Source organism: Sceloporus undulatus, chromosome 6 (genome assembly GCF_019175285.1).
Source record: "Sceloporus undulatus isolate JIND9_A2432 ecotype Alabama chromosome 6, SceUnd_v1.1, whole genome shotgun sequence".
NCBI classification, from domain to species: domain Eukaryota; kingdom Metazoa; phylum Chordata; class Lepidosauria; order Squamata; family Phrynosomatidae; genus Sceloporus; species Sceloporus undulatus.
Window position 1 is genome coordinate 51,493,271 of NC_056527.1, and position 25,182 is coordinate 51,518,452.

The 25,182-nt window shown below is 39.1% G+C and overlaps 2 protein-coding genes across 3 annotated transcripts in view; one reads left to right on the forward strand and one right to left on the reverse strand.

The window, feature by feature from the left end:
* Positions 1–5,737, forward strand: part of TGFBR2 (transforming growth factor beta receptor 2) — a 62,856-nt gene extending 57,119 nt beyond the window's left edge. For both annotated transcript variants that reach the window (XM_042475246.1, XM_042475247.1), the window contains exon 7: positions 2,153–5,737. In XM_042475246.1, coding sequence (XP_042331180.1) covers positions 2,153–2,332 — 180 coding nt within the window. In that variant the 3' untranslated portion in view covers positions 2,333–5,737. The remainder of the gene's footprint in view (positions 1–2,152) is intronic.
* An 8,348-nt stretch (positions 5,738–14,085) lies between these two features.
* GADL1 (glutamate decarboxylase like 1) overlaps positions 14,086–25,182 on the reverse strand; it is a 125,718-nt gene continuing 114,621 nt past the window's right edge. Inside the window, 1 exon segment of the mRNA XM_042475562.1 lies at positions 14,086–15,315. Coding sequence (XP_042331496.1) covers positions 15,142–15,315 — 174 coding nt within the window. The 3' untranslated portion in view covers positions 14,086–15,141.

Sequence of the window (25,182 nt, forward strand, 5' to 3'; positions counted from 1 at the left end):
CTAGCCTTACTATAATATATGCATGTTCTTCCTATTTGTTTGTATTTTCATAAAGTAACCATTATTCATAATACAAACCTTTGAAATTGATTGTACACAGCACTCTTTGCCCTCCCCTTCTTAATGAGATTTGTTGTACTACTGAATTTCAAGTTAATGTTTAATATTTAATTTAACTTCAGAGTCAGTAATTCCAATATGAAGAAAATTTAAAATGCATTTGTATATTTCCCAATATCATTGTACCATTGACATATGTGTTATGAGGTAATTACATTACAGTGGGCCCTTGGTATCCACTGGGCTTTGGTTCCAGTAGATACCAAAATCTATGGATGCTCAAGTCTCGTTATATACAATGACTTAGTAAAACTTGCACCCCTGTAAAAACGATGTCTGTTGGGCTAAGAAACCCTCTTGTTTTGTGTGGGGGGAGTAAAGATGGTGAGATTACCCATAGTCTAGTGGGGCTACCTTTCATGAGCACCATCCAACTGGAGACAAACCCATCCCCCCCATCCCTTGCTGAATTTGTTTCTTCTCATGCCCTATAGGCTATCCAAAAGCTTTTAGAAGTACAAGAGGTTGGAGGGGTGAGCTTCCATTCATACTATTTAGGATTTGAGCCAATGTGCACTCCATACTTCCTGAGCTATTTCCTTAGTAGATGGCTAGGATTCAAAAATTCTATTTCCCAGATATGCCTTGTTCCTGACAGTGAGAAAGATCCAATATTTCAGTGTCATGGAAAGTAGAACCATTTTTTAAACTAATGAGTAGGAAGGGTTTTCTTTTCCCCCAGCAGAACTGAATGTTCACATGTCTTGTAGTTCCCTTGATCTTTCCAGATTTGGAAAGTCCTTCCCAACTATAGTGCCTGAACAGCCAGTTCAGCATGCACCCTTTAATTTGAGCCTTCCCAGTACCATGAATATACAAAGCAGCTCTAGACCTTGCAAAAGTCCAGTCTGTACTCTTATATACACCATCCCACAGATCTGTCATTGAAAAAAATAGCCACAATGTTGAGTGGTGATGATGTACAGTGGGAATTGCAGAACTTGGAAACATTATTCTTATCTTTTGATTGAGTAGCCATGTGTAAGGGGATTCAAGATGTTGTAGTTCGAAGGCTTGATCGTATTGGGGCATAGCACTAATGTACTGTAATGGTCCTTTACTCTAACAGTTTAATTATCTTTGTGCAGGTAAAGGGCCATGTATTTCTTGGGTAACTGGCATCAGTGCAGAGGGGTTTCTACAGAACCAAATCAGTCTGGGAAAGAATGGATTGGATAATAATCTGTGCCATGGGACAGGTGAATGCCTGAGCCAGCCTTATCGTACTCTCTCAGTTCTGTGGATCCCTTGGAAGCCATGCTTTCAAGAAACTGGCACTGTGGGAACTGACATTGTTGCTGCATACCTTCAATACCTTTTCCCTTTCTCCTTGGCTGTTGCCTTCTCTCCAGCAGCATAGTTATGCTACCAGCTGATCCAGAATTATTTTGACCCCCAAAGTACTAGGAAGATTATGTTTTTGTTGCTGTGTTCCTTCAATTAGTTTCTGACTTCTGGCAACCTTAAGGCAAACTAATCATGGGGTTTTCTGGGGCTGAGAGTGTATGACTCACTTAAAGTCAACCAGTGGGTTTCCATGGAGAAACAAGACATTAAACCCTGATCTCCTGAGTCATAAACCAACACTCAAATCACTACACCATGCTGGCTCTCAAGTAATTCATACTACCACAAAAAGGAAGAGAAAACTTTAAATCGGCATTTGTTCCAAGCTGTTGTCTATCCACAGCCTCTCTGTGTAAAATGTATATCTTAATCCTGGAACCCTTTGGTTCAAACTTATTTCCTCTTGACTGAAAAGGTGGATGATATAAGTAACAACAGTGGTTGCTACCATTTGTATTTTCTATTTTCCCTTAAGCATGTATGGTTTCAATTTAGCAAGCTGTGTTTTCTTACATATTATTAGCATCCTTTCAGTGTAGTGACACCAATACCATGTAAGTAGATTCTGTGTGAATTTACACACCTTGCAGACATTAATACCCTGCCTTGTGTGTGTTGACCTTGCAGTGTTGTATCGTTCCTGTTTTTTAAGTGTGTTCAATTGCTTTTTATTGGCATATTTCAGGGCATCCAAAAAGTGTGTGAGACTCTTGTCGAGTGCTGGGACCATGACCCCGAGGCGCGGCTCACTGCTCAGTGTGTAGTTGAACGGTTCAATGATTTTGAGTACCAGGACAGTCTCTCTGGAAGAAGCAGCTCTGAAGAGAAGATCCCCGAGGAGGGCTCAGTGAACAGTGCCAACTAACAACCAACAGAGCAAAACTTGCACAGAAGAGAAAAGCTGCTCTTGTGTTCTTATGTACACAGTCCTGGAACAGGAAGATGTCTTGGGTGTACTTTCTGTGGCACTGAAAATCTCACCTCTCCTTCAACACTGCAGCTCCCATGGAAAAGAAGCCATGAGGAAGCCATGATGGGCAAACCATCATGCCAGAGCAACAGTTCCCTTGACTGTGTCATAGGAAGAGCTACTTTGGTGCTTCCCTGAGCAAAGGAGATCATATAAAACGCCAATCGTGTTTGCACTTTATCAATGCCTGCATATGTCTATGGAAGAGCAATTTTACATATGTATGTATATATCTATATCTATATATACACACAGCAAACCTCTGCAGAGAATCTGCCAGGACACTGGATAGGAAAGGATTGCTAGGATATTCTTTGCAATACTGGCAGCAGAAGTGCCTTACTCACCACAACCTGAATCAGGAAAACAGTAGTAACACACTACACTGTATAAATAGTATACATTGCTGCATTTAGTTTTTGCTATTGAGGAACAGAAAAGTTCACAAATGCTGAGAGTTTGGCCCATATTTAGAACTTGGACAAAGCTGCTTTCTTGGACCACAACTAGCAAAATCTTCCAGACAGCATAGCCATGGAAAAGTAATTTTTTTCAAGCTCAGATCATGTTAAAGCTCTCTCTCACACACACGTACACAACTATGCAATGACTGTTCAGCTGATTCCTGAATATATTACAGTTTTGCAGATTCAGGGAACCATTTCTGGACTGAAATCTATTTTTTCCTTTCCAGACCTTCATGGAATTTGGAAAACTGTATTTTTCTTTTTCTTCCATGTCTGTACAAAGGATCATTAGTTCCCCCTTCCTCCCTTTCTTTGAACTTGCACTTCTTGTGAATAGCCTGCATATGGGAAGAGAGAAAGAAAGGAGGTTTCCCAGCCCCTTGCTTTATAAAATCAGGCAGAGCCAACTATAATTGAAACAGATGTTTTACATTTGCTGTGCATTCTGACAAAAAAGTAGACTTTTCTCCGCTCCCACCCTCCCTTTCTGGGATTTAGTAACATCATGTCTAGTTTCTTGAGCCCTTAAGTTCACACTTGATTTCATGCCCAGTATGAAAGGAGAGAACAGCACATCAATACCTTCCGGAGTGTCTGGATTTCTGTGATGCTCTGGAAAAGGTTTGCCCCTGCGCTACAGGCAAGCATTGTCTTTGGTCTTCCTTTTTGTGCGCATTGTAGCCAACCTCTGACCGCTGCTCTTCAGAGCTGCTGGCGATATTAGCACATTCCTAAACTGATCCCCACAGGCATGGCTTACATTCTTTGAGTCTTCCAAAATATTTAGATTTGGAGCTGGCCTCTTGTGGAATTTTAAATGATGGGATTTCAAACAGTACTTTTTTGCTAGACCATCAGGGTGCTGAGTTTGTCTCGGTCTTGAGCAGGGCTTGGAAAAAGTCTCTTTTGGGGAGTACCATTCCAGAATTCACCAGTCAGCATAGCCACATGCCATGTTGACTGGAAGATTCTGAGAGTTACCAAAAATGTAACACTCTAAATTTGGGGGGGGGGATCTCCAAATCTGGTTTCAGGTGCCTTCTGTTTGCTTCTGAATAGAGACCAAGAATTTGTTGCCAGTACTGTACACAGTTTAAATCAATCTGTGGAAGACAACACCCTCCAAAGTACACAAAAAGTCTCTCATGTGCAATTCTCCCCCAGAGAAACTCTTGCTTTGTGTATCCAATAGGGAAGAAGACGTATATTCACATAGGAGTTAAAATTTTATGGTGGAAATATTTATTTTTTAAAAGAAAGCTTTTTGTGTCTGTTTTTATATTGAAAAAATTCTAGAAATATTTAAGCATTAAGTGGGCAAAGCCCCAGAAAATGGAATCCAGACTTAATAGCAACGGGCTATGTACTGAACTGTGGAGCTACTGGTAAGACGGGTATATACGGGATTGAAATGTTGCTAAAGTGAGGTGAGTTCTACTGACCTCTAGTGGTGGTTTCCCAGGGTAGCATCCTGGAAATCAGCTGCATTTATGGAAGAAACAAACAAACAAACAAACAAAAACAGGGAGCTTCAATCCAAACTGGAACATATAGTGTGCTTTTCCACTTCAAATCTAAACCATTGTTTTCAGAAGAGATGGCCTAAATGCAAAAGCTAGTTCTAGTACGTCAATGGGATTTACGTAGGTTTTAACGTAGTGCTCCGGAATTGATTCCAGAGATCCTCTCTAGCTGAGACTAGCACTTTGAATTGGGTCATGTCCTCCTCACCCACACCCATTCACATCTCCCTGCCACAACAGCGAGAAAGGAAAAGTTCCAGGATTCCTAGATAGCCATGAAAACATAGTTCAGGCAGATTTTGAAGGTGGATTGGACAAATTCATGGAGGAAAATTCAGTGTTTAGACAAATTCCCTTTTTTTTTAAGACTACAGGTGCCATACACTTCCCAGTCAGCATGACTATGCTGCCTTGGAGCATCTGGGCCCTATAATCTAAAAAAGCCTGCCTTCCCCCATGTCCTAGAAAGGTCCATTTATGCCTACTCATCTTTACCATCATATTTTACTTCCTAGCTCAGAAGCAGTCTACCGGTGAATACCATTTGGTGGAGAGCTTTAGCACAAGAACACTGTTGTCTTCATGACATATTTGTAGACTTCTCAGAGGAATCAGCTCTGAGAAGCAAGATGTTGTATTAAGTGGACATTGGTAAGGGTCAATTGGACTTTGGCCCATGCATTTTTCTGCCTGAGGCAAAGGCCAAGGTACCCTTCCCCAATTCTATGAACACTGGGATGGTGGTGAAAGCTTACAGTGTAAACTCCTCCACCATGGTTTAAGACAGCAGGCCAATATAGGGGCAGAGAACCATCATACAATGTTCTGTACTTCAGGAGTAGGAAATGTGTAGGCGGTCAAGGGAACATCTATGGGGCTGTCACTGCCCCTCCTCAGCAGTTGTCACCTGAGTCAGTTGTCATTCTGCCCAAGGTTAGAGCTAGTCCTCAACTTTTGGCCTGATCGATCAGGGCTCATTTTGTTCTTATGAGAGCCAGACTGGCTTGACATTGGTTTATATTTGCAGTGTAGATGCACTGTGGGTCTCCACTCCAAAACAGTGTTGTGCTTGATATTTCTCATGCAATGCCAAAGATGAAGAGGGAGAACATCCAGTAGCTCCTGACAACTCTTTAACTTTTTGTACTATTCCATGTAAAGGGAATTTTTTTTACTTCTTCCATGGAACACATCCATTGTACAACATGTATGAAAATAGGAATGTGAACATATATAATCATGTTTATCAAATGTTTCAAGCACTTACCATATTTTTGTATAAATAAAATGTTTTAGATTATATGAGGCTACAATTTTGTTTGGAGGTCTTATCCATCCCTACCAAAATGTCTTAAGAATGTTTACAAAGAGTAACTCTCGGGCTGATGACAACAATCATTTCCCTCCAGCAAGCAGAGCAAGAGGTTCATCATGGCTGTTGTAGGAAAATGTAAGCCCACCAGATGCTTTTGTCTTACAACCTGCACAATCCCTTACTGCAGGCCAAGGTCTCTGAGGTATCTGAGGAAAGAAGTCCAAAATGAAGGTTAAGGTATCAGCTTCTGTCCTGTGTTCCAGTATGCCTTCCTAACTGTGCTCTTCTGCTTTAAAAACGAGGGACAGACTGTGGCCAAGATTATCATCCACACTGTAGAAATAATCTTACAGGGTAAACTCCTCCACCATACCTTAAGACAGCGGGCCAGTATAGGGGCAGAGAATCAGCATACAATATTCTGTCCTTCAGGAGTGGAGAATGCCTGGGGGAGTCAAAGGAACAGCTATGGGGCTGTTACCATTGTTGACACCAGTTTAATTGCAATGGCTCAGAGCTATGGAATTCTGGGAATTGTAGTTTTGTGAGCCATTTAAGCCTCTGTCCAAGAGCTCTGGTGTCACAATAAACTACAGTTCCCAGAATTCCATATCATTGAGCCATAGGCAGTGAAAGTGGTATCGACCTGGATTATTTCTGCAGTATGGATGCAATCCATGTCTTTGTAGCTACATCTCCCACTGCTATCATATCCCATTTGGGGAGAAAAGCAGGATATAAAGCTAAATAAATAAATAAATAAATGCACTACCCCCCCCCCCAAAAAAAAAAACCAGATGGGAATTTTTAAGGCACTGAAGAGGAGTGCTGAGCCTTCTCCTGCTAGCAGGGTGTGTTATGACATGTTCTTGTGAGTTGGGAGGCAATATAGAAATAAAGAGAGCCACTGTGGTGTCCTGTATTGAGCAGTGGACTACGACTGAAGACAAGGGTTTGAATCTTCACCCAGCCATGGAAATCCACTGGATGACCTTGCCCAAGTCACATGCTCTCATCTTCAGAGGAAAGCAAAGGTAAATCCCCTCTCTACAAATCTTGCCAAGAAAACTTGCTGATAGGTGGCTTTTGAGTAAGTTGGAAATGATTTGAAGGTGCATAACAACAACACACACATATATAAGAAATTAATTTAAATAAATAAATAGAGGTGAAGAAGACTAGGACTTGAAAAGGCAGCTATGAAGAAATCTAGACAGTGTTATCAAGTGTAAAGTAATATCTTTGTATACTAAAGTTAAGATTATCCATGCCATTGCATTTCCAATTTCTATGTATGGTTGTAAAAGCTGGACAGTGAAGAAAGCTGATAGGAAGAAAATCAACTAATTTGAAATGTGCCAGAGAAGAGTTCTACAGATACTGTGGACTGCTAAAAAAGACAAAAAAAATGGAGTAAAGTAAATCAAGACTGAACTCTCCCTAGAAGCCAAAATCACTAAACTGAGACAGTTGTACTTTAGCCATATCATGAAAAGGCATGACTCACTAGAAAATATAATAATGCTTGGTAAGAAGGCAGAAGGAAAAGAAGGAGTCTGGATTACAGGTGGGAAGACTCAAGGAATCAAGGAAACCACAACCCTGAGTCTGCAAGACCTGAGCTGTAGTTGAAAGGGGCTCATAGAGGTCTTTCATTCATAGGATTGTGATACATTGAAGTCAACTTGACAGCAAGTAATAACTACAAATAAATGTTCAATATCTGTACACCATTTAACATCACATTTGTTTTGTCTGTTATACAGAACCTGGAAGCAAAGTACTGGAACCCTACAATAATTTAGAAAGAGCACATATCTTTGGGGCTACACAGCTGCACATTGCTAGAGCCAGAATGTGTCTTTCCCCTCTCTATCTCCTTGTAGTAAAATCCCAGTTGTCCTGGGAACAGCAGCAGTATGTTCCTATCATGTTTTGATTTGCTCCTGATTATTTTTTCTCACCATCACACAGTATGCAACTAATCCTAGCTATACGAAGTGTGAGAGAATATATAGTTCCCCCCCCCCAAAAAAAGTACACAATTGTTTGTTTTCCCCAAAGGCGCATATCTGTTGTTAAGGCTTATTGCTAGGGATTACCAGCCAAAATTTTTCAACATCACAAGGTTAGCAAGTGTTGCCACAATGGATGAATGATGTTAAGTTCAAGCCTGGGGGAATGGCCCTTTAATCTCTTGCAGCCTTGAAAATCAGGTAAAGCAATCGCTCTGCATATTTTCCAATTAATTCAGTATCATGACTTTGCCATCCTATAGATGTGTTCCAAACCTTTCTGCTAGCAACTTCTAATTAGTATGTCAATCAGGTTTTCCCTCCCAAATCTCTTTCTGATAGCAGAGACCAACTGAAGCATAGGACTATGAAGGCAGAAAAGGGCTTTCTTTAACATGATAGGAACTTTCCCTTTGACCCATCTCCTCACCATGTAATGGATAGCGTTCTGTGTTGGATGTACAGATTTATAACTTAGAGGTATAGATTCAGAATTGATGTTGTTGTTGTTGTGTGCCCTTAAGTCCTTTCTGAATTTATCTGAGTTACAATGACCCTAAGATGCCTTCCCCTGAGGCTTAGAGCATGTGATTTTCTCAGCGGGTTTCATGTTCAAACTTTGAATCGAACCTTGGTCTCTAGAGTTCAACACTCAAACCACTATGTCACACTGGCTCCCGTGTAAGAATACATAAAATGCCCCCAGCCCACCTTAACAACCATCAGCAAGATCAGAAGAAGGAAGACTGTTCAGGCTCTAATCAAGTTTCAAGGAGTATGATTATTTGCAACCTCCTCGCCAGCAAGTGAGGGTGAGACAATCTATCCATGCTCAGGTAGTCTTCTGTTTCAGTCACTGCGATGAGTTATATATATCAGGCTGCCTCTGCCAATGGTTTGGACAGATCACCTGTTCCAACACCAGACAGCAAGACTGTACACTGGGACAGGCTGTTTTGCTCCTATCATACCAGTGCTTTTCCACCAGTACTGGCTGCCAGTCTTTTTCCAGGCCCAGTTCAAAGTGCATGTCTTCTTTCACCTTGATAGCTTTGAATGGCTTTGGGCTCAGTTACTAGAAGGTCCACTTGAGGTCAAATGCGGTACAGGCCAGAATCTGGAAACACTTATTTTAAATCACAAATCCTAGAATCTCCCTGTCATTTGGAGATGCTGGGACTTGTAGCGCAAACAGTTACTTTCCCATGTTCTGCAGGAGGTATCTACCAGAAGAAAGGCCTTTCAGCAGTGGTAACCAGACTGAGAGGAACTTCTATCCCAGAAAGGCCTGTCTAGTTATTATAGCTTTTCATATCCAGTTGAAGTTGTTTTAAAGATTTCCCCCATGGTTTAAGATCATTTTAAAATTATTTTTGTTACTGTTAAATTTTATTTTTAGTGTCTTATTTTTATTCTTAGTATCTTTGGTTATTTTATTTTGTGCTGATTGTATAGTGGATTTTAATTTTTACTGCACACTGCCCAAAAGGCATTGTTAATTGGGCGGTATATGAATATTGTAAACACATGCATACATTTTAATGACTTTGCATGACTTTCTTTTGAATGCTGTTTAAGAGTATCTCAAGGAGCAGAAAATATCTTTTAAAAAGAATAAATAAGTAAAAAGGGTTCCATTTCCTTTCCGCACATGATTCCTTATAAACTAATTATTGTGTTAATTATGGCAATGGCTTTTATAATCACAGCCACTCCTGCAGCAGCCATAGCAGCATCACAAACATTACTAGTAATTATTTTGCAGGAGCACATTAAAGGCTATGTTGAACAATCTGCATACATTTGTAATTCCATTTCCCCCCATGTTTTTAGTATGAATTTAGTTTTAATGACTATGTTAATTGACAGCCAGCAGTAATGAAGAAGAAATTACATGCACTGTGAGCTGCATACCATACTTTCATTAAATTGACATTGCTTCTTTCATTTTTTCTTTCTTTCTTTCTTTCTGCCTACAATAATTAAGAATTCACAATATTCACTTCCAGTAGCTATGCATTAACTGCTGCAGGTATTGGGGTTGGATCCAAAGGTGCAATTGCATCATCCACTCATATTCTCATTCTGTTTGAGAATGTATGAGGCCATGAGAATGAAGTTTTCACTAGCCCAAATCACCAAATGCCTTAAGAAGAACCAGAGGAAGCATGGGGAAGAATCTCACCACTTGGACTTTTAGTAATAATAAAGCTTGCTCCTACATCACTGGTTAGTTTGTTGACAGAATAAAGAAAAAGCACCCTCTCCAAGTATGATGTCCTTATCATCACTGTCATATAATTTAGTTTGACTTTAACAGATTTAACTAATTGAATCATTGGATGTACCAGGATAAAAACAGTCTGAAATGAATTATGAAATGAAGATGGAGTAGTCAACAGCAGCTTTTTAAACATATTTAAAATTCACCAGACTTTTCAAGCTCAACCATCTCTCCAATTCTCTTTTAATTTTTTTCCAAAGAGGTTGGTAGTTGTTGTCATAAAGTTCTGAATTCTTTTTTGTTAGATGTTGCTATCCACCCTCGAGTCGATCTCAACCCATGGCAACCCTGTAGATGAGACATCTCCAAGACTCCCTAAGCTCCACTGCTCTGCTCAAGTCCTGCAAATTCATACTTGTGACCTCCTTAATAGAGTCTATCCATATAGGATGTGGCCTTCCTCTCTTTCTACTTCCCTCCACTTTTCCTAGCATTATTGTTTTTTCCTGATGCTGCCACTTCTGGTGAGTGCCGTTTGGGCATGCAGATGCCCATGCATCATTGTCGCATGCCCCGTGTGGGTGGGGCTGTGGCAGAATGGTGCACAGGCACCATTAGTAGAGCTGGGCGTATTTAAGTCACTGTTTCAGTGTGCACTGGATCCAGGATATTCAAAACCATAAAGGTAAAATGGTACTTGTTCATAGAGTGTACATTTAAACTGTTGCATTCACAACAATTACAAGATGCAACAGTGGCGCTCAACCTGGATCTAAAAGGGGTTTAGACAAATCAATGGACGTTAAATCTATCAATGGACAGGTGGAGAGCATGGGTGGAAGAGTGATGCTGCATTTGTGTCCTGCTTGTGGGCTTTCCAGAGGCAAATGGTGCTCAACTCTAGATTTGTCCTCCTTACATTTTTATGTGATGCACTTTATGGATGGAAGTCACATCTGCTCAACTTTCAGGGGTCCTCTGAGGGCTGACAAGTTCCCAGGTAAGTGGGCTGACAATCCACAGGAACAAACAGTGGGAAAACCAGGACAGTTTGAGATCATACACCATCTGAGTCTGAGGTCCAAATGAGAAAAGTAGTCCTGAGCAAGGTCTAAAGCCAAGATGGGAGTTGACAGAAAGATTATTTCAAGGTATATGCTGGAGGTCAGAGATCCACAAAGCCAAAAAGTTTTGCAAGGGAAGCTGTTTGTTTGCAGCAATGCTAGCAGTAATTTATAGCTAGCAATAAAGCAGCCTAATCAGTTAGCTTTGTTGGTTCAGTGTCTTCCTTTTACAGTGGAGCAGGCATTTCTTGTCACTTTGCAACTGGCATTTTAATTATGATGTTCCAGAGGATGAAATGCTCCTGTATTCTCCTTCTGATCTGCAGGGGCTGGCTGGGATGGTCAGAGTTCTGCTTCTACCAATGCCACTATAGGGTTGCTTTCCTTCTCTAGCTCTGACTGGAGCCTGTTATCTTGATTCTCCTTTTCTCCTTCTTCATCTGAAGAGGCCTTCTCTAAGTACGATAGGGCACCTCCTTCCACAGCACATCCCTTTCAGTGGAGTCTTCCAATCTGTTCTGTACAATTTTGGGGTGCTGGAGTGCCTAGTGTGAGGAGAAGGTGGGGTGGCAAAATCCATTTCTACAAACTCACTTGCATGGGACTACGTCTGGATCCAGCACACCTATTTTGCATACCATCAGTATCAAAAATCACTCACTCTTTCACAGTACAGGAATTAACATATTGTCAATTAGGGCTGTATGAAATGTTCATTGGATTACTCCCAAACCTGTTTTTGTTAATTTTCCTGTTAGCATTCAAAATTGCCTTGTTTTTCTACTGCATTTCAGTACGACTCCTCTAATTATTTTCTAGTTACTAAATTACAATAATAGGTAATTTAATGTTTGAAACAAAAGTATCCAATTTTGTAGAGCTTGATTCGATTAAAAATGGGAGGGAGAATCCTCCATTTTTTCCCCTTCTACCCGAGGTACACAATATATTTGCCAACTAGAGCAGTTTTGAGTGCTGCACCAAGCCTGCAATTAGCATGTTTAATCATGACCTAGTGAATTTATGTGCAATTACATTATTTCAGCATGAAGTAATAATCCCCCCGCCCCTGCACATGATACTGGCCAACCAACAGACTGGAGATTGGATAATTTCTCAGAGTTTGATAACCTGCCTGGATTTGCAGACATTATTAAGGGATAAGATTATTTCAAATCCACAGGGATAAGTGAGAAGAAGAGTTTGTCTGGCTGAAGCTGTTGCAATCCTACATTGTATCCAAGAATCACAGTGGTTCGTAGTATATGCTTATTATCCAAACAGCCCTTGAGTTATCAAAACGGACAGGCCAGACTTAATCAGAATACTCTCTGCACTCAGAGCACAGGAAAACCTACTCATCAAGCCTTCTGCACTCCCAAGTTCCCAGCTGACCAGTGGATCCATGAGACACACTTTGGAGTCAGATAATGAAGATTTAGTTTTAGCAGCAGTGGAACCGCTCAGTGGGCATTCACTTTTGCAAAGACTTGGGATACTTTCACATTGATTTATGTGCTGTTGTCATGGAAATTTAGAAAATGGAAGAAGGGGGTAGGAATCAAAAGTTGGAAAAGTTACGTTTTAGCAGCAACTCCCAAAATCCTTCAGCCCAGAATGTCTTTCTTCTAGAGACAAATGGGAGAAATCAGTTGAGAAGGGAGGAAAATATGAGAGAGAGAAGGGGGGGGCGGGGGGGAAGAATTTAATAAAGTGGATCCTTAGTATCTGCTGGGGTTTGGTTCCAAGACACCCCACCCGGATACCAAAATCTGTGTATGTTTGTCTTATTATATACAATGGTGTAGTAGAGTGGCGTTATATAAAACGGCAAAATCAATTTGCTTTGGGCCATTTTGTTGTTCTTGTTTTTTTTGGAATATTTTCAAACCATGGATGGTTGAATCTGTGGATGCAGAATCCATGGATACAAAGGGCTCACTGTATTTTCACATTATTTTTGCAATAAACAGAGCTGGAACAAAACCAGGAGCTACTGAAACCTTCAGAAAGGGAGTGGTAATGCTCTAAACATTTTATAAAAAACACCTAGGAGTATAGTATTCTAAAATTAAGAAATCTCTAATCACACTCTCCTATATAATAGTCAGGGAGGGGTACAACATTCAGACAAAAGCTATATATCCAATATACTTGAATGATACACCAAGAAGCCAATTGTTCTAGCCTAATTACAACAGCACAAAGAATGACTGGTTATTTGACCAATAGTTACCAAAACTTTGAAAGAACATAGCAATAAATTGAAACAAAACAAATGATTGACACACCTTTTTCAAAGATAAATTAGATTGGTTGTCCATTAACAACACACAAGCAATGATAAATTGAAGTCCAATGTTAATTCCGTCAATCCCCCCCCAAAAAATTCTATACAAATGTGTTCAAAAACCTTGTATTGATGTATTCAAAAATTTTACTCAGAAGTGGTCATAGTCATTACATTATTTATTACGGCATACAGCCAGTACAAAGCTAGAATACAATAATGACCAAATATCCATATAGACACGATAGAATCATGATGTCCATACAAATCAAAGAGAAATGTGTCACAAATCTTTCTTAGCTTGGTATGTGGTATAGTGGATAGAATGGTGGTTGGTTGGCTTGGAATTCCCACTCAGCAGTGATTGTCCTTAGGTAGGGTTGGGCTAGTTATACTCTCGCAGACTAGTCAACCATGCAAAATTGTTACGAATCCCCCTTGGAGGAAGAGCAAGATTTAAAACTGAACAAACTGATTATAGTATGTAATTAGAGGACTCTACTGTGCCGACTTGTGAAGATGCTATATTTTCCCCTACTCTTCCTTTGCCCTTATTTTTGAGATCTATCTTCTAGATATTTCTTTTCTCTAAGTAGCCTTATCCTAGTCATGGAAGAAGAATGCAGAATCTGAGTTTGCACAGTAATATTCACTCTTTCCATTTTTCTAAGTAGCAAAATATCAGAGTGTTCATTGCGCAGAGAAAGTTGAGGTGTTTGGAATGTAAGAACTGGACAGTAGTCAACGCTGTTTTTTTTTAATAGTCTGGATTTATTCAGAAGAGTTATCCATTACATTTAACTAAAAGAGTCAATGAAAAAACCAGGAGTTTGGTGTTCATTAGACTTAAATATGTTGTGAAAAAAGTACCACTACAGTGCTGAAGCTGGACAATTCTGTTATGCATTATAAATACATTTGTTTGCTGTACAGAACTGATAGCAGCAGGTAAAACAGATCTCTAAAATTATTACACCACACCATGAATGTAACATCCAAATTCAACTTTGCAGTTGGATGTCCTACAGTAATGCAAAACTGATCATGAATATGCCTAGAACATACTGTAATAAATGAATAAGACAGTGATAGAAGCCAACATGAGTCTTTTCAGCTTCACCACTATGTCTCTATTGGAAACTTATGAGCACATTTCAAATTGCATTTACCTTATCTTTAGTATTATCTCCCCCAAGTTTATATTCTACTCAGATGAAATCTGATAACTTTTTACATCATTAGAAACACACCAATGGATTAATCACTACAGTAACCCTTACTTTAAATAGCCACACACCATAAAAAAATACACCTCCAGGAGACACACACCATCCATCCATCCATCCATCCATCCATCCATCCATCCATCCATCCATCTCTGTAAAATTTCTTTAATGTTAATATGCTTCTAAAATACTTCAGAAATACTTTGCTGACATTTGAGCAACAGAGATATAAACTGTAATTCTGAAACAATATTCAATTAGCTTTCAAAAGGTCAGAAAAGATGGGAAGCATAAATTGTAATATTTTGACTTCTCCCGAAAATAATGTTTCAAGTAGAAAAGAACATAACAGATGAGAATAAGTGTGCAACTCATCATGTACAATTGGTGATGTTAACACTTCATTTACTAACTAGCACTTCAGTGAACAAAACGTTTGCAGTCATACAGACCCATCAGCCCTAAGGCTACTACCAATAGGCTTCTGCAACATACATTCTTAATCTTGAAAGTCTACACACACACACACACACACACACACACACACACACACACAAGGAATAATGTTGTAGAACATCAACTATAAGTCTTTCCCAAGAGAGTTGATCTCATCCAGCAGGAAATCCATGTCCTCGCGGCTCACCTGGGGGCTGATAATTACCTGGCGGAAGAAATTAACTTTGCCGCGATGAGGCTGGTACCCCAACATCATGCTGCCTTTTTTCACCATTCTTTCTTTAATGACAGGGGCAACCTTAAGTAATGAAAGAAGAAAATCAGAATCAGATTGCTTTTTTTTTATAGTGAAGTGTGAAATGGCAATTTTGATTAAAACCAATCCCTTTCCATCCTGACACCATATATATCTTCATCTCCAAAATGTTGATGATAAATTCTAAACAATATTCAAAGATACAGTTGTGTTAGTCTGGAAAATAAGTATGCAAAGGGATCTTGCAGCATCTTCAACACTAACAGAAAAAATAGAAATTGGCAGCATAAGCTTTATAGACTTGAGGTTACTTCCTCAGATGCATTTGGTGGAGTTGAATGTCCAAGACAGACCTAAATAGCAGTCTCTGTGTGAAAATGTCCATATGAATACACAACTTTGTGGGTGTGGTGATAAGGTGGCAAGTTCAGTTGGGGAACAAGGCAAGGATGTTGCCTAAAGCCAAGGTTAGCCGATAACCATATGAACAAACTGCAGTGCATCAGTGGGTTGAACAGACAGTGGTTTCCTGGCACACTAGACACATTGTAACACTAGCTAACTCCCCAGCGGCCAGCCTCATGGGGAATCTCTTGGCCAGTTCATCACATCTTCTTTTGGGCTTCCATACTACATCTCAATACTCATTCATATAGTTATTTACTGTAACTACTCATATTATGAGGAAATTTTAGCTTGATAGTGCCAAGAACATGGCATTCTCAGTGGTTGGGAGTTCGCTTCCAAAATTCATTCTCCTTCTTTCCCTGAGGTTTGTTCACTTCCATCATCATTTACAGTTTAATAATAACAATCATCATCGTTGTCGTTGTCATCATTGTTGTTGCATAATAATAATAATAATAATAATAATAATAATAATAATAATAGAGAAGATTTTAAATATTGCTAATTAGAGGCAATATATTTTAAGAAAAATGACTTTATATTTTTTCTTTTATTTATGTCTGCATTCACTGCTTTGTGAAAACCTGAAATCTGAAAGTATGTCTGTCTACCTGTCTCTCTCTGCTTACCTGCTTCTCTAACTTATCTTCGTTGCTGATGAATAATAAGAATTTAAACTGAGCTAGAGATTAAGAAAGTTATTGTTAATGCTAGGACTAAGCATTGGTACAAACCAAATAATAATATAGCTAGAAGCCCTTCTAAGCATGTGTAGAGTACAATTCCCACCATCACAGAACTTAACATTTCTGATAGGAGACAAGGGATGGATCAAGGTAAAAGTCATGGCTCCCACATAGGATATTGTCCCACCACTTTTTGTCTTCCGAATCAAACTTAGAATAATATATACTGCAATCCTCAGATTCACTCAGAAGCATGTCATATCAAGTTCAGTGTGACTTATCTCCTGGTAAAGTCATTTTTAGGACTACAGTGTGTGTTCCTAACTCATCTATGTGGAGGTCTATTCAATTCAAAGAAACTGCATTCATAATCGAGGTGTTATTCATGATACAGCCACACCACAAAAAACACAACACAGAAACTGTATTGTGTTTGCTGTGATGTAACTGGTGTGAGGGGGTGTGTTTTGTATTTTGTTCCCTTTGCTTTATAATCCACCTTGAGTCCACAAGGAAATGGCGGAATATAAATAAATCATATATATACAGTGGAGCCTTGTTATACGCTGGGGTTTGGTTCCAAGATCCCACGTGGATAACAAAATCCATGGATGCTCAAGTCCCATTAAATATAATGACATAGCAAAATGGTGTCCCTTATAAAAAAATGGAAAATCAAGGTTTGATAGTTGAAATTTATACTTTCTTTGAACATTTTCAAACCTTGGATGCTTGAATCCATGTATAAAAAAAATCTGTGTATAAGAAAGGCCGACAGTAATATAAATCTCTCCAAAGGTAGCAGAATCAAAGTCTTTCCATAAGCATAGGAAATCTTGGTTTGACAAACCAAACATTTATTTAGAAAATAAATACTGGCCATATAACTTTCAAAAACACAGCCTCCCTTCAACCTGCTCTGGGGTGCTTTGTTGAAATGAACAAACATACTGCCAACTTTGATTTTGCACTCATTTACTTGGTTTCAAAGAGCCGGTGGCGAAGTCTGTTGCTTGATCTACACAATATGATGCTGCCTATTTTAACTTAATAGCACTGTATCTCTCTTGTAACATATACAGTAGAGATTTCAGTTGATAAAACCCCAACAATTAATTTTGATATAAATGTCAGAAAATTTCTCAATATATTTCCTAGGATATCCAAATGTATACCTCCACACCTCACTATTTAAGAATCTAATGTGCAATCGACTGTTGGCTGAAAATCAATTTTAGATTCAAAAGGGTGGCATATATTATTTTCCATTTTGTCTGCCTCTGTTCAATTCACATTTGTCTTTTTGCAGTATGCCTAGTTGCTTTCATTTTTGTATTATTACCGGCTGAAACATTTTCTGGATATTAATTAAAGTTCACAACATGACACACACATGAATCAAATACATGGCCACTATTCACAGATTGCGATGCACAACAAAAATTGTGCTTGTGACTTCTACTGAAATGAAACACAAGAGGTGGAAAAACCCTGAAACTGATCATAAGAATGGTGTTACAAGAGATCTAAGGAAAGATCTAGAAAATGTCTTCAGCTGTAATTCTCTGTACACTTAGCTAGAAGCAAGTTCCTTTGAATTCAATTGAGATTACTTCCAATGAATTGCAAGGTTAATGAATATGAATGAAAATGTTTGATATCTGTTTGATAAACTGTTTCTTATGTTGAAGTACCCTTAATCATTCTTGCAGAAAAATTTGTCAGCCTGGAAAAAGTTCGACCTGCCCATTTATTTGCATGCTCACATGTATAGCTACTGCAATTATTAATATATAATCATGACAGGGAGGCTAATATATTTGATGTGCATTTTAGTTATTTTTAAAATAATCTAATTTTATACTGTTTTTACTTTGATTGTTTTGTTTTTACTGCCTTTGTTTTAAAACTTTTATTGTAAAGGTTTTTAAAATGTTTTTATTTGTGAGTTACCTTTGATCCCTTTCTGGGAGAAAGGAGGCATAAAAATGCAATCAATAAATACAACTGGATTGTTTGGTGAGTCATTAGTGCTTCCTGGGTGTAAATTGTTAGTTCTCCTCCTTAAACTATAAATCCCAAGATTCCAAAGGATGGAGTCATGGCAGCTAAAATGGTATCAAAGTGCTATAATTGTGTGATGAGAATGGCTCACTGTGCAGGAGCTTTTTCCCTCCTGCAAAATATGTTACAAGATGAAATAGAGTATCATCTAGTGAGAAGATTCTCAAGTAGAGTGAACACTTAAAAATCATTTTCTCTAGCCTTCATTTTGCGAGTCACGTTAATGTTAAGAATATACACACTCTCATATGGATTGAGAAGGTACCATAGGAAAGACTGAACAAGTGTAAGAAAGATTATCTCATACAAGAGTAAGAAAATACTGGCAATCTCCCAAGACAGCATTCCTACATCCACAAGATTCCCATAAAATGGTACAAAATGAGCAGCTTTGGATGACTAATCTATTGCCACTTTTCCTGAGTGTCTTACTAAGCCATTGGGTGTCCCCAGGCCCTAGAATAAATACTGGCATGTAGGCGAGCATAATATTTTATAAATCTGTTATCAAATTGCTCCAAATTTCAAATGAATTCAAGCTGCTACTCAAAAATAGATCAACAATACCTTACTGACTCTGGTCCTTTGCTCACTTCCAGCAGGAAACCTTCTTATTTATTTAAAAAGGAAGATATATGGTAAAAGGAAATAAGTAAAAATCACCTGCATCTTCGTGAGAGTTCTGCTAAAGTAATAGTGGGCTGAGGATCATGAAAATTTCCATTCGTCTCAACAGTCACAGAACGAGGATATTTTTGTAACAAAGCAAACAGTTCAAGAGAGGTTACCAACTAAACAGCATCATTATAGTGAATGTGACTGGGATAAAATGTGCAAGGCAAAATTTAACTTGGATTACATTTATTTTTTTCACTCAAAGGAAGAATTTGCCCATTCTTCTTATGCATTTTTGCCCACTCTTCTTATACATTTTTAAGAACAGGTTTTTAGATTATGGAAATGAAAGAAACCATGACACAAAACCTCTGCAGTATACATTCTAGAATACAATGCAGTAATGATGGTTTTTGTGTAAACTAAAAATGGCTTTGTTTTTCTTGTGTGCCTTCTAGTCATTTGGTGGCTTATGGAGACCCTAAGGTTTTCTTGGCAAGATTTGTTCAGAGGTTTGCCACTGATTTCCTCTGAAGCTGAGAGAGTTGAACTTGCTCAAGATCACCCAGTAAGTTTCTGTGGCGAAGGAGGGATTCAAAGCTTGATCTCTTAGACATAAACCATGCTGGCTTAGTGGCTATGGCCACTGTTGAAATTCATTTTGTTAGTTTTGGCCCCCTATCTTCCTACTTGAGCTGCCTTATGGCACTGTGCACTCAGAATTTAGTCTCCAGTGTATTTGGTGTGTTGAATCCAAATTCAGTCACTTCTAGAGAAGACCCTCTAAAATCAATGGAAATTAAATATTTCATGGGCCATGATTAACTTAAACTATTTTGATTTCAGTCATTTCAGCATGACTGAAGCCTTGATCCTCTCCCCTGAGCACAATGGAATTACATCAGAGCAAATATGTATCAGGCAGTGTTATCACACTAACAAGTGTGTTTGGGATTCTAGTCTGTAAGTTAAATCCAATTGCCAGTCCCACCTTGAGTACACTCCCTACATCAATGAGACTTACATAGGCATATTCAGTTCCTATTTCTTCACAATTTTACTCTCATAGGAACTAACAATAGGATTTAACACAGTGACTGCAAATCTATGCCCGACTTACTGGGGAGTAAGTTCCACCAAAATTAGTGAGCCAAGTAAATATACTCAGGATTAGCTATACAAGCTTTACTGAAATGGACAATTCATTATTTAGAAAATATACATAGGCCTCAATCTCTGTAGAGTTATACTCTGTCCTTGGGTTATTGATAAGCACCTGACCACCCTATATGGCTATTTGGTGCTTTGCAGTGAGCAGGCACATTGGAGAAGTGTCAGGCTACTTTTCTACTGGTAGACGCACAATGATTGCGGCTGTACTGAGACCTGGTGGATCTTATCACTGTTGATACCATCTCATGTGTGCCTATAGGAACATAGACAGCTGCTTCTCCAAGACTGCCAACTAACTGCAAAGATCAGAATGACCATGCAGGCAGTGTCAGGGGCTTTTTGGTAAGCCGAGTCAGAGAAGAGCTTCAGGTGCTGAGGAGGGAGGAAGGGAATACTAACCCCTGCAGTCCCCCAAAAAGAACATCTCCCTAAGGAGCTGGGTATGTTTAACCCGGACAAGAGAAGATTAAGGGGTGATATGATAGCCCTGTTTAAATATTTGAAGGGGTGTCATGTTGAGGATGGAGCAAGCTTGTTTTCTGCTGCTTCAGGGACTAGGATACAGAGCAATGGATGCAAACTACAGGATGCTTTGATTGTGCATCCCTCCATGGCAGGAGGAGGGACACATTGGTCTCTTCCAACTCTATGATTCTATGATTCATATGTAACAGAAACTTGGGCATGTCCCTAACAAAATTGCGACTATAGTGAAACTTCTATAATTCAACTCAGAAAGCTGCAGCAACTAAGGGGCTAAACAGTGGAGCAGTATCCTGTCACCCCTTTCCTTGCCAGATTGGGGCCATGTTAATTACACATCGTGGTCCTGATCTGGCAGTTTTCTAACCCTAAAAAGAATGGTAAAATGCTGCTCCTCCTAGTGCCAAAAAAGGGTGCCTTTGCCATCACAGAGGTACTTTCCAGTGCTCCTTTTGGCATGCGTCATCTGAACGCCACACCAAAGGAGCACTGTAATGCCATCTGCTGTGTGGTCAGGCAGGCGGCATGGGTGAAGTTGGGGGGGGGGTGTTGTGCAGCTGCCATGCCCCCACTCTGCCCCCAAGGCCATAGTTAAACACTGGTCTGTTCAGCCCCAAAGTCCTTAACAATTCGCTACATGTGCATATCACATTAATGATTCACTCATACATACATGGAATGAAATGGAAAAACTGTAGCTATTTTTAAAAGCATGAAAATACGCATTTAATTTCATATACAATTTTTTCTAATATATTCATTTTGTATGCAATTTCTGAACTAAGAACTGCACTGCAAAACAGAATCCCAAGGATAATTAATTGTACTAATGTGTGCATAATATCTCAAGAAGAAATAATTTACATCAGTTTACATAAAAATGTGGTCCTGTGGCCAGGGCTCAAAGCATACCTCTCTGTGTCCCCTCCAGAATTAATTTCTGAGTACTTGAGGGAGACTATGGCAGTAGATATTTCCATCCTATAACACAGCAAAATAAGTAGAACTGTGGTCTGGTCTCAGAAACAGGAGACCCATTGATACCAATGGAATTTTAAAATAAGCATGACAAACATGTTCCATTAATTTCAATAGAACTACTCCAAGTATGATGAATGTGAATCCAACCCAGTTATCCTATCATTTTCCCAACACTGAAGGGAGAAAGTAGAAAATACACATCTATTGGAAACAGCAAATTTCAGTGGAGCTGTACAAATAAATTCAATGGAAATAAAGGGCAACATTGTTATAAGCAGCTGCACCTAATTTTTGTTTTCAACTCTGGAAATTCAAGATACCCTCTAAAGAGGCCACCATTTGATGATTTTAAAACTGTTTATTTACTTGTTTGAAAAAATATCATGCAGACAAGTGAAATACCACAAATATTTTTCTTGTGTATCTCTTGCATTTTGAAATTGGTTGCAGATGAACGCAAAGGCTTTTTCTCCTTTGGTGGTAATTAAAACCAAACCCAGGTCATTTGTCAGCTGTCACCCTGACTAGTACAAATGAAATACCAAATGTTGGCACTCCTCATTGCAGCTTTAGTCCTTTTGCCAAAGCAGTCTGTAAAAACCCAAACATGTTTTTCTTTTGTCTAGAATTTGTTCTGGGCCCACATCCCTAAACCACTAATAAATTACTTCTGCACATGACTGCACTAGAGTTCCCCTTGTGCTGTACTGTACAACAGAATGGAGAGATACATGCATTTGTCAAAGTAATTGCAACCACTTCCACATTCCTTGAAGCTACTGGATATTATTAAGAGGAATATACTGGTGCCTTGGTATTTCCCTAATCAGTTGTACAGCATTTACAGATGGGATTCTGGCTTGGTCAGGCTCAGACAGGTAACAACACAGATCAGGGAGGATCAAACTTTCTGTCACTGTTGCTTTCTGTTAAGGGGGGGGGTCACATTTTGTAGGTGAGCAGGTCTGAAATTGGTGATAGAGGGATCAGAGACAAAGGTAGGCGATGCCACCACTGTTATCCATCTTCTTCTGCCATCTTCTTTCCCCTCGCTCCCAATCCATTCTCTGATTTCTCCCATCCACCATCTTCCTCCCCACTTAAATTGCTGAGGAAAAAACAAATAATTGTTCCAAAGACCTAACCTAACTGTTTGCAGTAGTACTTTGATAGTAGGTCAAGAGCTGCAAGCAACTCCAGGGCCTCAGGTTGCCAAATGCTGACATAGATGGCAGCTTCTCCCCACTGTTTTCTCAACCAAGCATAAACAAAACTTTATAGAGTATGAGATAAACCACTGTTTGATACAGTGGTTCCCAAGTATCAGATGTGAAAGACTGGCAATTCCTCCCTCCTCCAACCCTCCAGGGATTTGCAGCCAATTTCTCGAGGACCAAGACCAGTCCACAGACCACCACTATGATAGCACTGGTTTAAAACACACCTGTAGACCACAAGGCTAAAACACTGTTTAAAACACACCTTCAGGAGGAGAACTTGGAAAGCTTTTTTTTAAAAAAACCAACAAAAACAGAACTCTCATATCTGAACAAAAAATGCAAGCATGACAGGGACATTTTGGAAGCTATAGTGCAAAAAGTGGTTCTTCTAAATTCTGTGCTTAGAATTCCAAAATAAAAAAGGAATCAAATGGAAGCATATCCTCTTGAAAGAATTTTTAAGAACACTTTTATAGTTTGTATGCAGTTTGTTCTTTCCCTTGGGGGAACAAAAATCACACTGTAACATGGAAATGTACATTTCAGTGGGAAATGTTATATTATTGACGGCTTCCTATTTTAAAAAAAATTGACACAGTTCTACTGTAGAAAAAAAAATAATCTCCCTTGAGATACTAGGAATAGTTCTCAGCTATTTATTATTGCCATCACCTAAACTAGCATCTGGTATCAGATACATGGTGCTCTGCCGGATTTGCAATGCAATGGGGATCAAAAAGTTATAATGATATTTTATTCCTCTGCTTTAAGTAGCTCAGAAAAGAAGGCAAACTGAAACTTGGGGGGGGGGGGGGGGTTGCATAGAATCTCACATTAAACTGCCACATTGACCTTCACAGAAACTGCTAGAATGCTCAAAGCTAAATTTTAAAAAGTAGTAAACCGCTTGTTATGTCATTAAATGGAAGGGAGGAATTTTTTTTCTGTTTCAAAAATTGACCATATATGGTTGTAATTTCTAAATCTCACTTTAAAGGACTGTTTTAATTCTTTCACATCCTTTGCTCTTTCTCTTAATAACAGGGGTGGGCAATTTTGTGGGGGCCAAGGAACAATTTCTTGCTTCCAGTCTTTCTCCTCTTGTGGGCCACATTTCTCCACAGCATATGTATTATTCAATTTGATCTGCAGTCCCTCTCAAAATGGCAACAGGAAATGGCATTGCATAATTTCTGTAATTTTGAGAGAGATTGCAGAGAAAAAATGGCATTTGTGGAGATAGTATTGGGTTCTGAGTGCTTCTTGGGGTAGAGAGGGATATTACGAATATTTTCACAGATTTGGTGGCACAGTTTGGGGGCATGCCCCTATGAGTATTAAATGTTTCAAACAGTAACTGATTATCATATATGTGTCATTGGCAGAAGTGATTTAAATATGATACATGTTGTTAATTCTTATCCAGTGCCTTCATTTCTTTTATCATAGAACCGGCAGCCATTGGGATTTGACTATTTGTGAAATTCCCTCTCTCCCTCCCTTTCCATCCCTTCCTCCCTATTCCTTATCGGCATCTTCCTCCCAGCACTGTGACCTATAAACGGTGGCGGGGCCTGTGATCTGCCTCAACCACTACCGGAACTTGCTTTCCTAGTGGTGTTTAGTGCCCAGCATCTGCACAACCTGCCCCATCCACTGCAGGCAATGGGTGCACGATATGTCAATTGGTTGTGGTGGAGGGGGGCAGGGCGTGTGGGAGCCACAGCCTTGGGCTTGCGAATGATCGAAACCGTGAGTGCCAAGGCTGCAAATGGGGAGGGATGAGTGCATATGAAAAAGTCTCTGTTGGAACAGGTCAATCTATGCATATTTTCTTTGGCTATTGTCATATCAAATTCATGAGAGTGTTTGGTTTCAAGGCTGTCCATAAAAAATCTATGAGGATAATTTTATCCCTTCTCACATATACATATTATAAAACCATTTTGGGAGCACCAAGCATTATCTCTGAATCAATCCATTCTCAGTTAAGAGATACGCATCCTAAACGTGTACTGGATCATGTACCATGTCTATGGGATACTCATAATATATATATTTGCTAAAAGGCAAAAGCTGTTCACCAGATGGGATGTGAAGTCTCTTTATAGCTATATTACCAATAAGCAGTATTATTAAACACAAGTTATATGGTTCCCATTAAATATTTTATTATTCGAATTAAAAAATTACAATTCATGCTTCCCTAAAACACAAAAGAGTAGTAACTTTTGTTATGAAAGAACATCATCATCCAAATATTATAATTAAAAATGAAA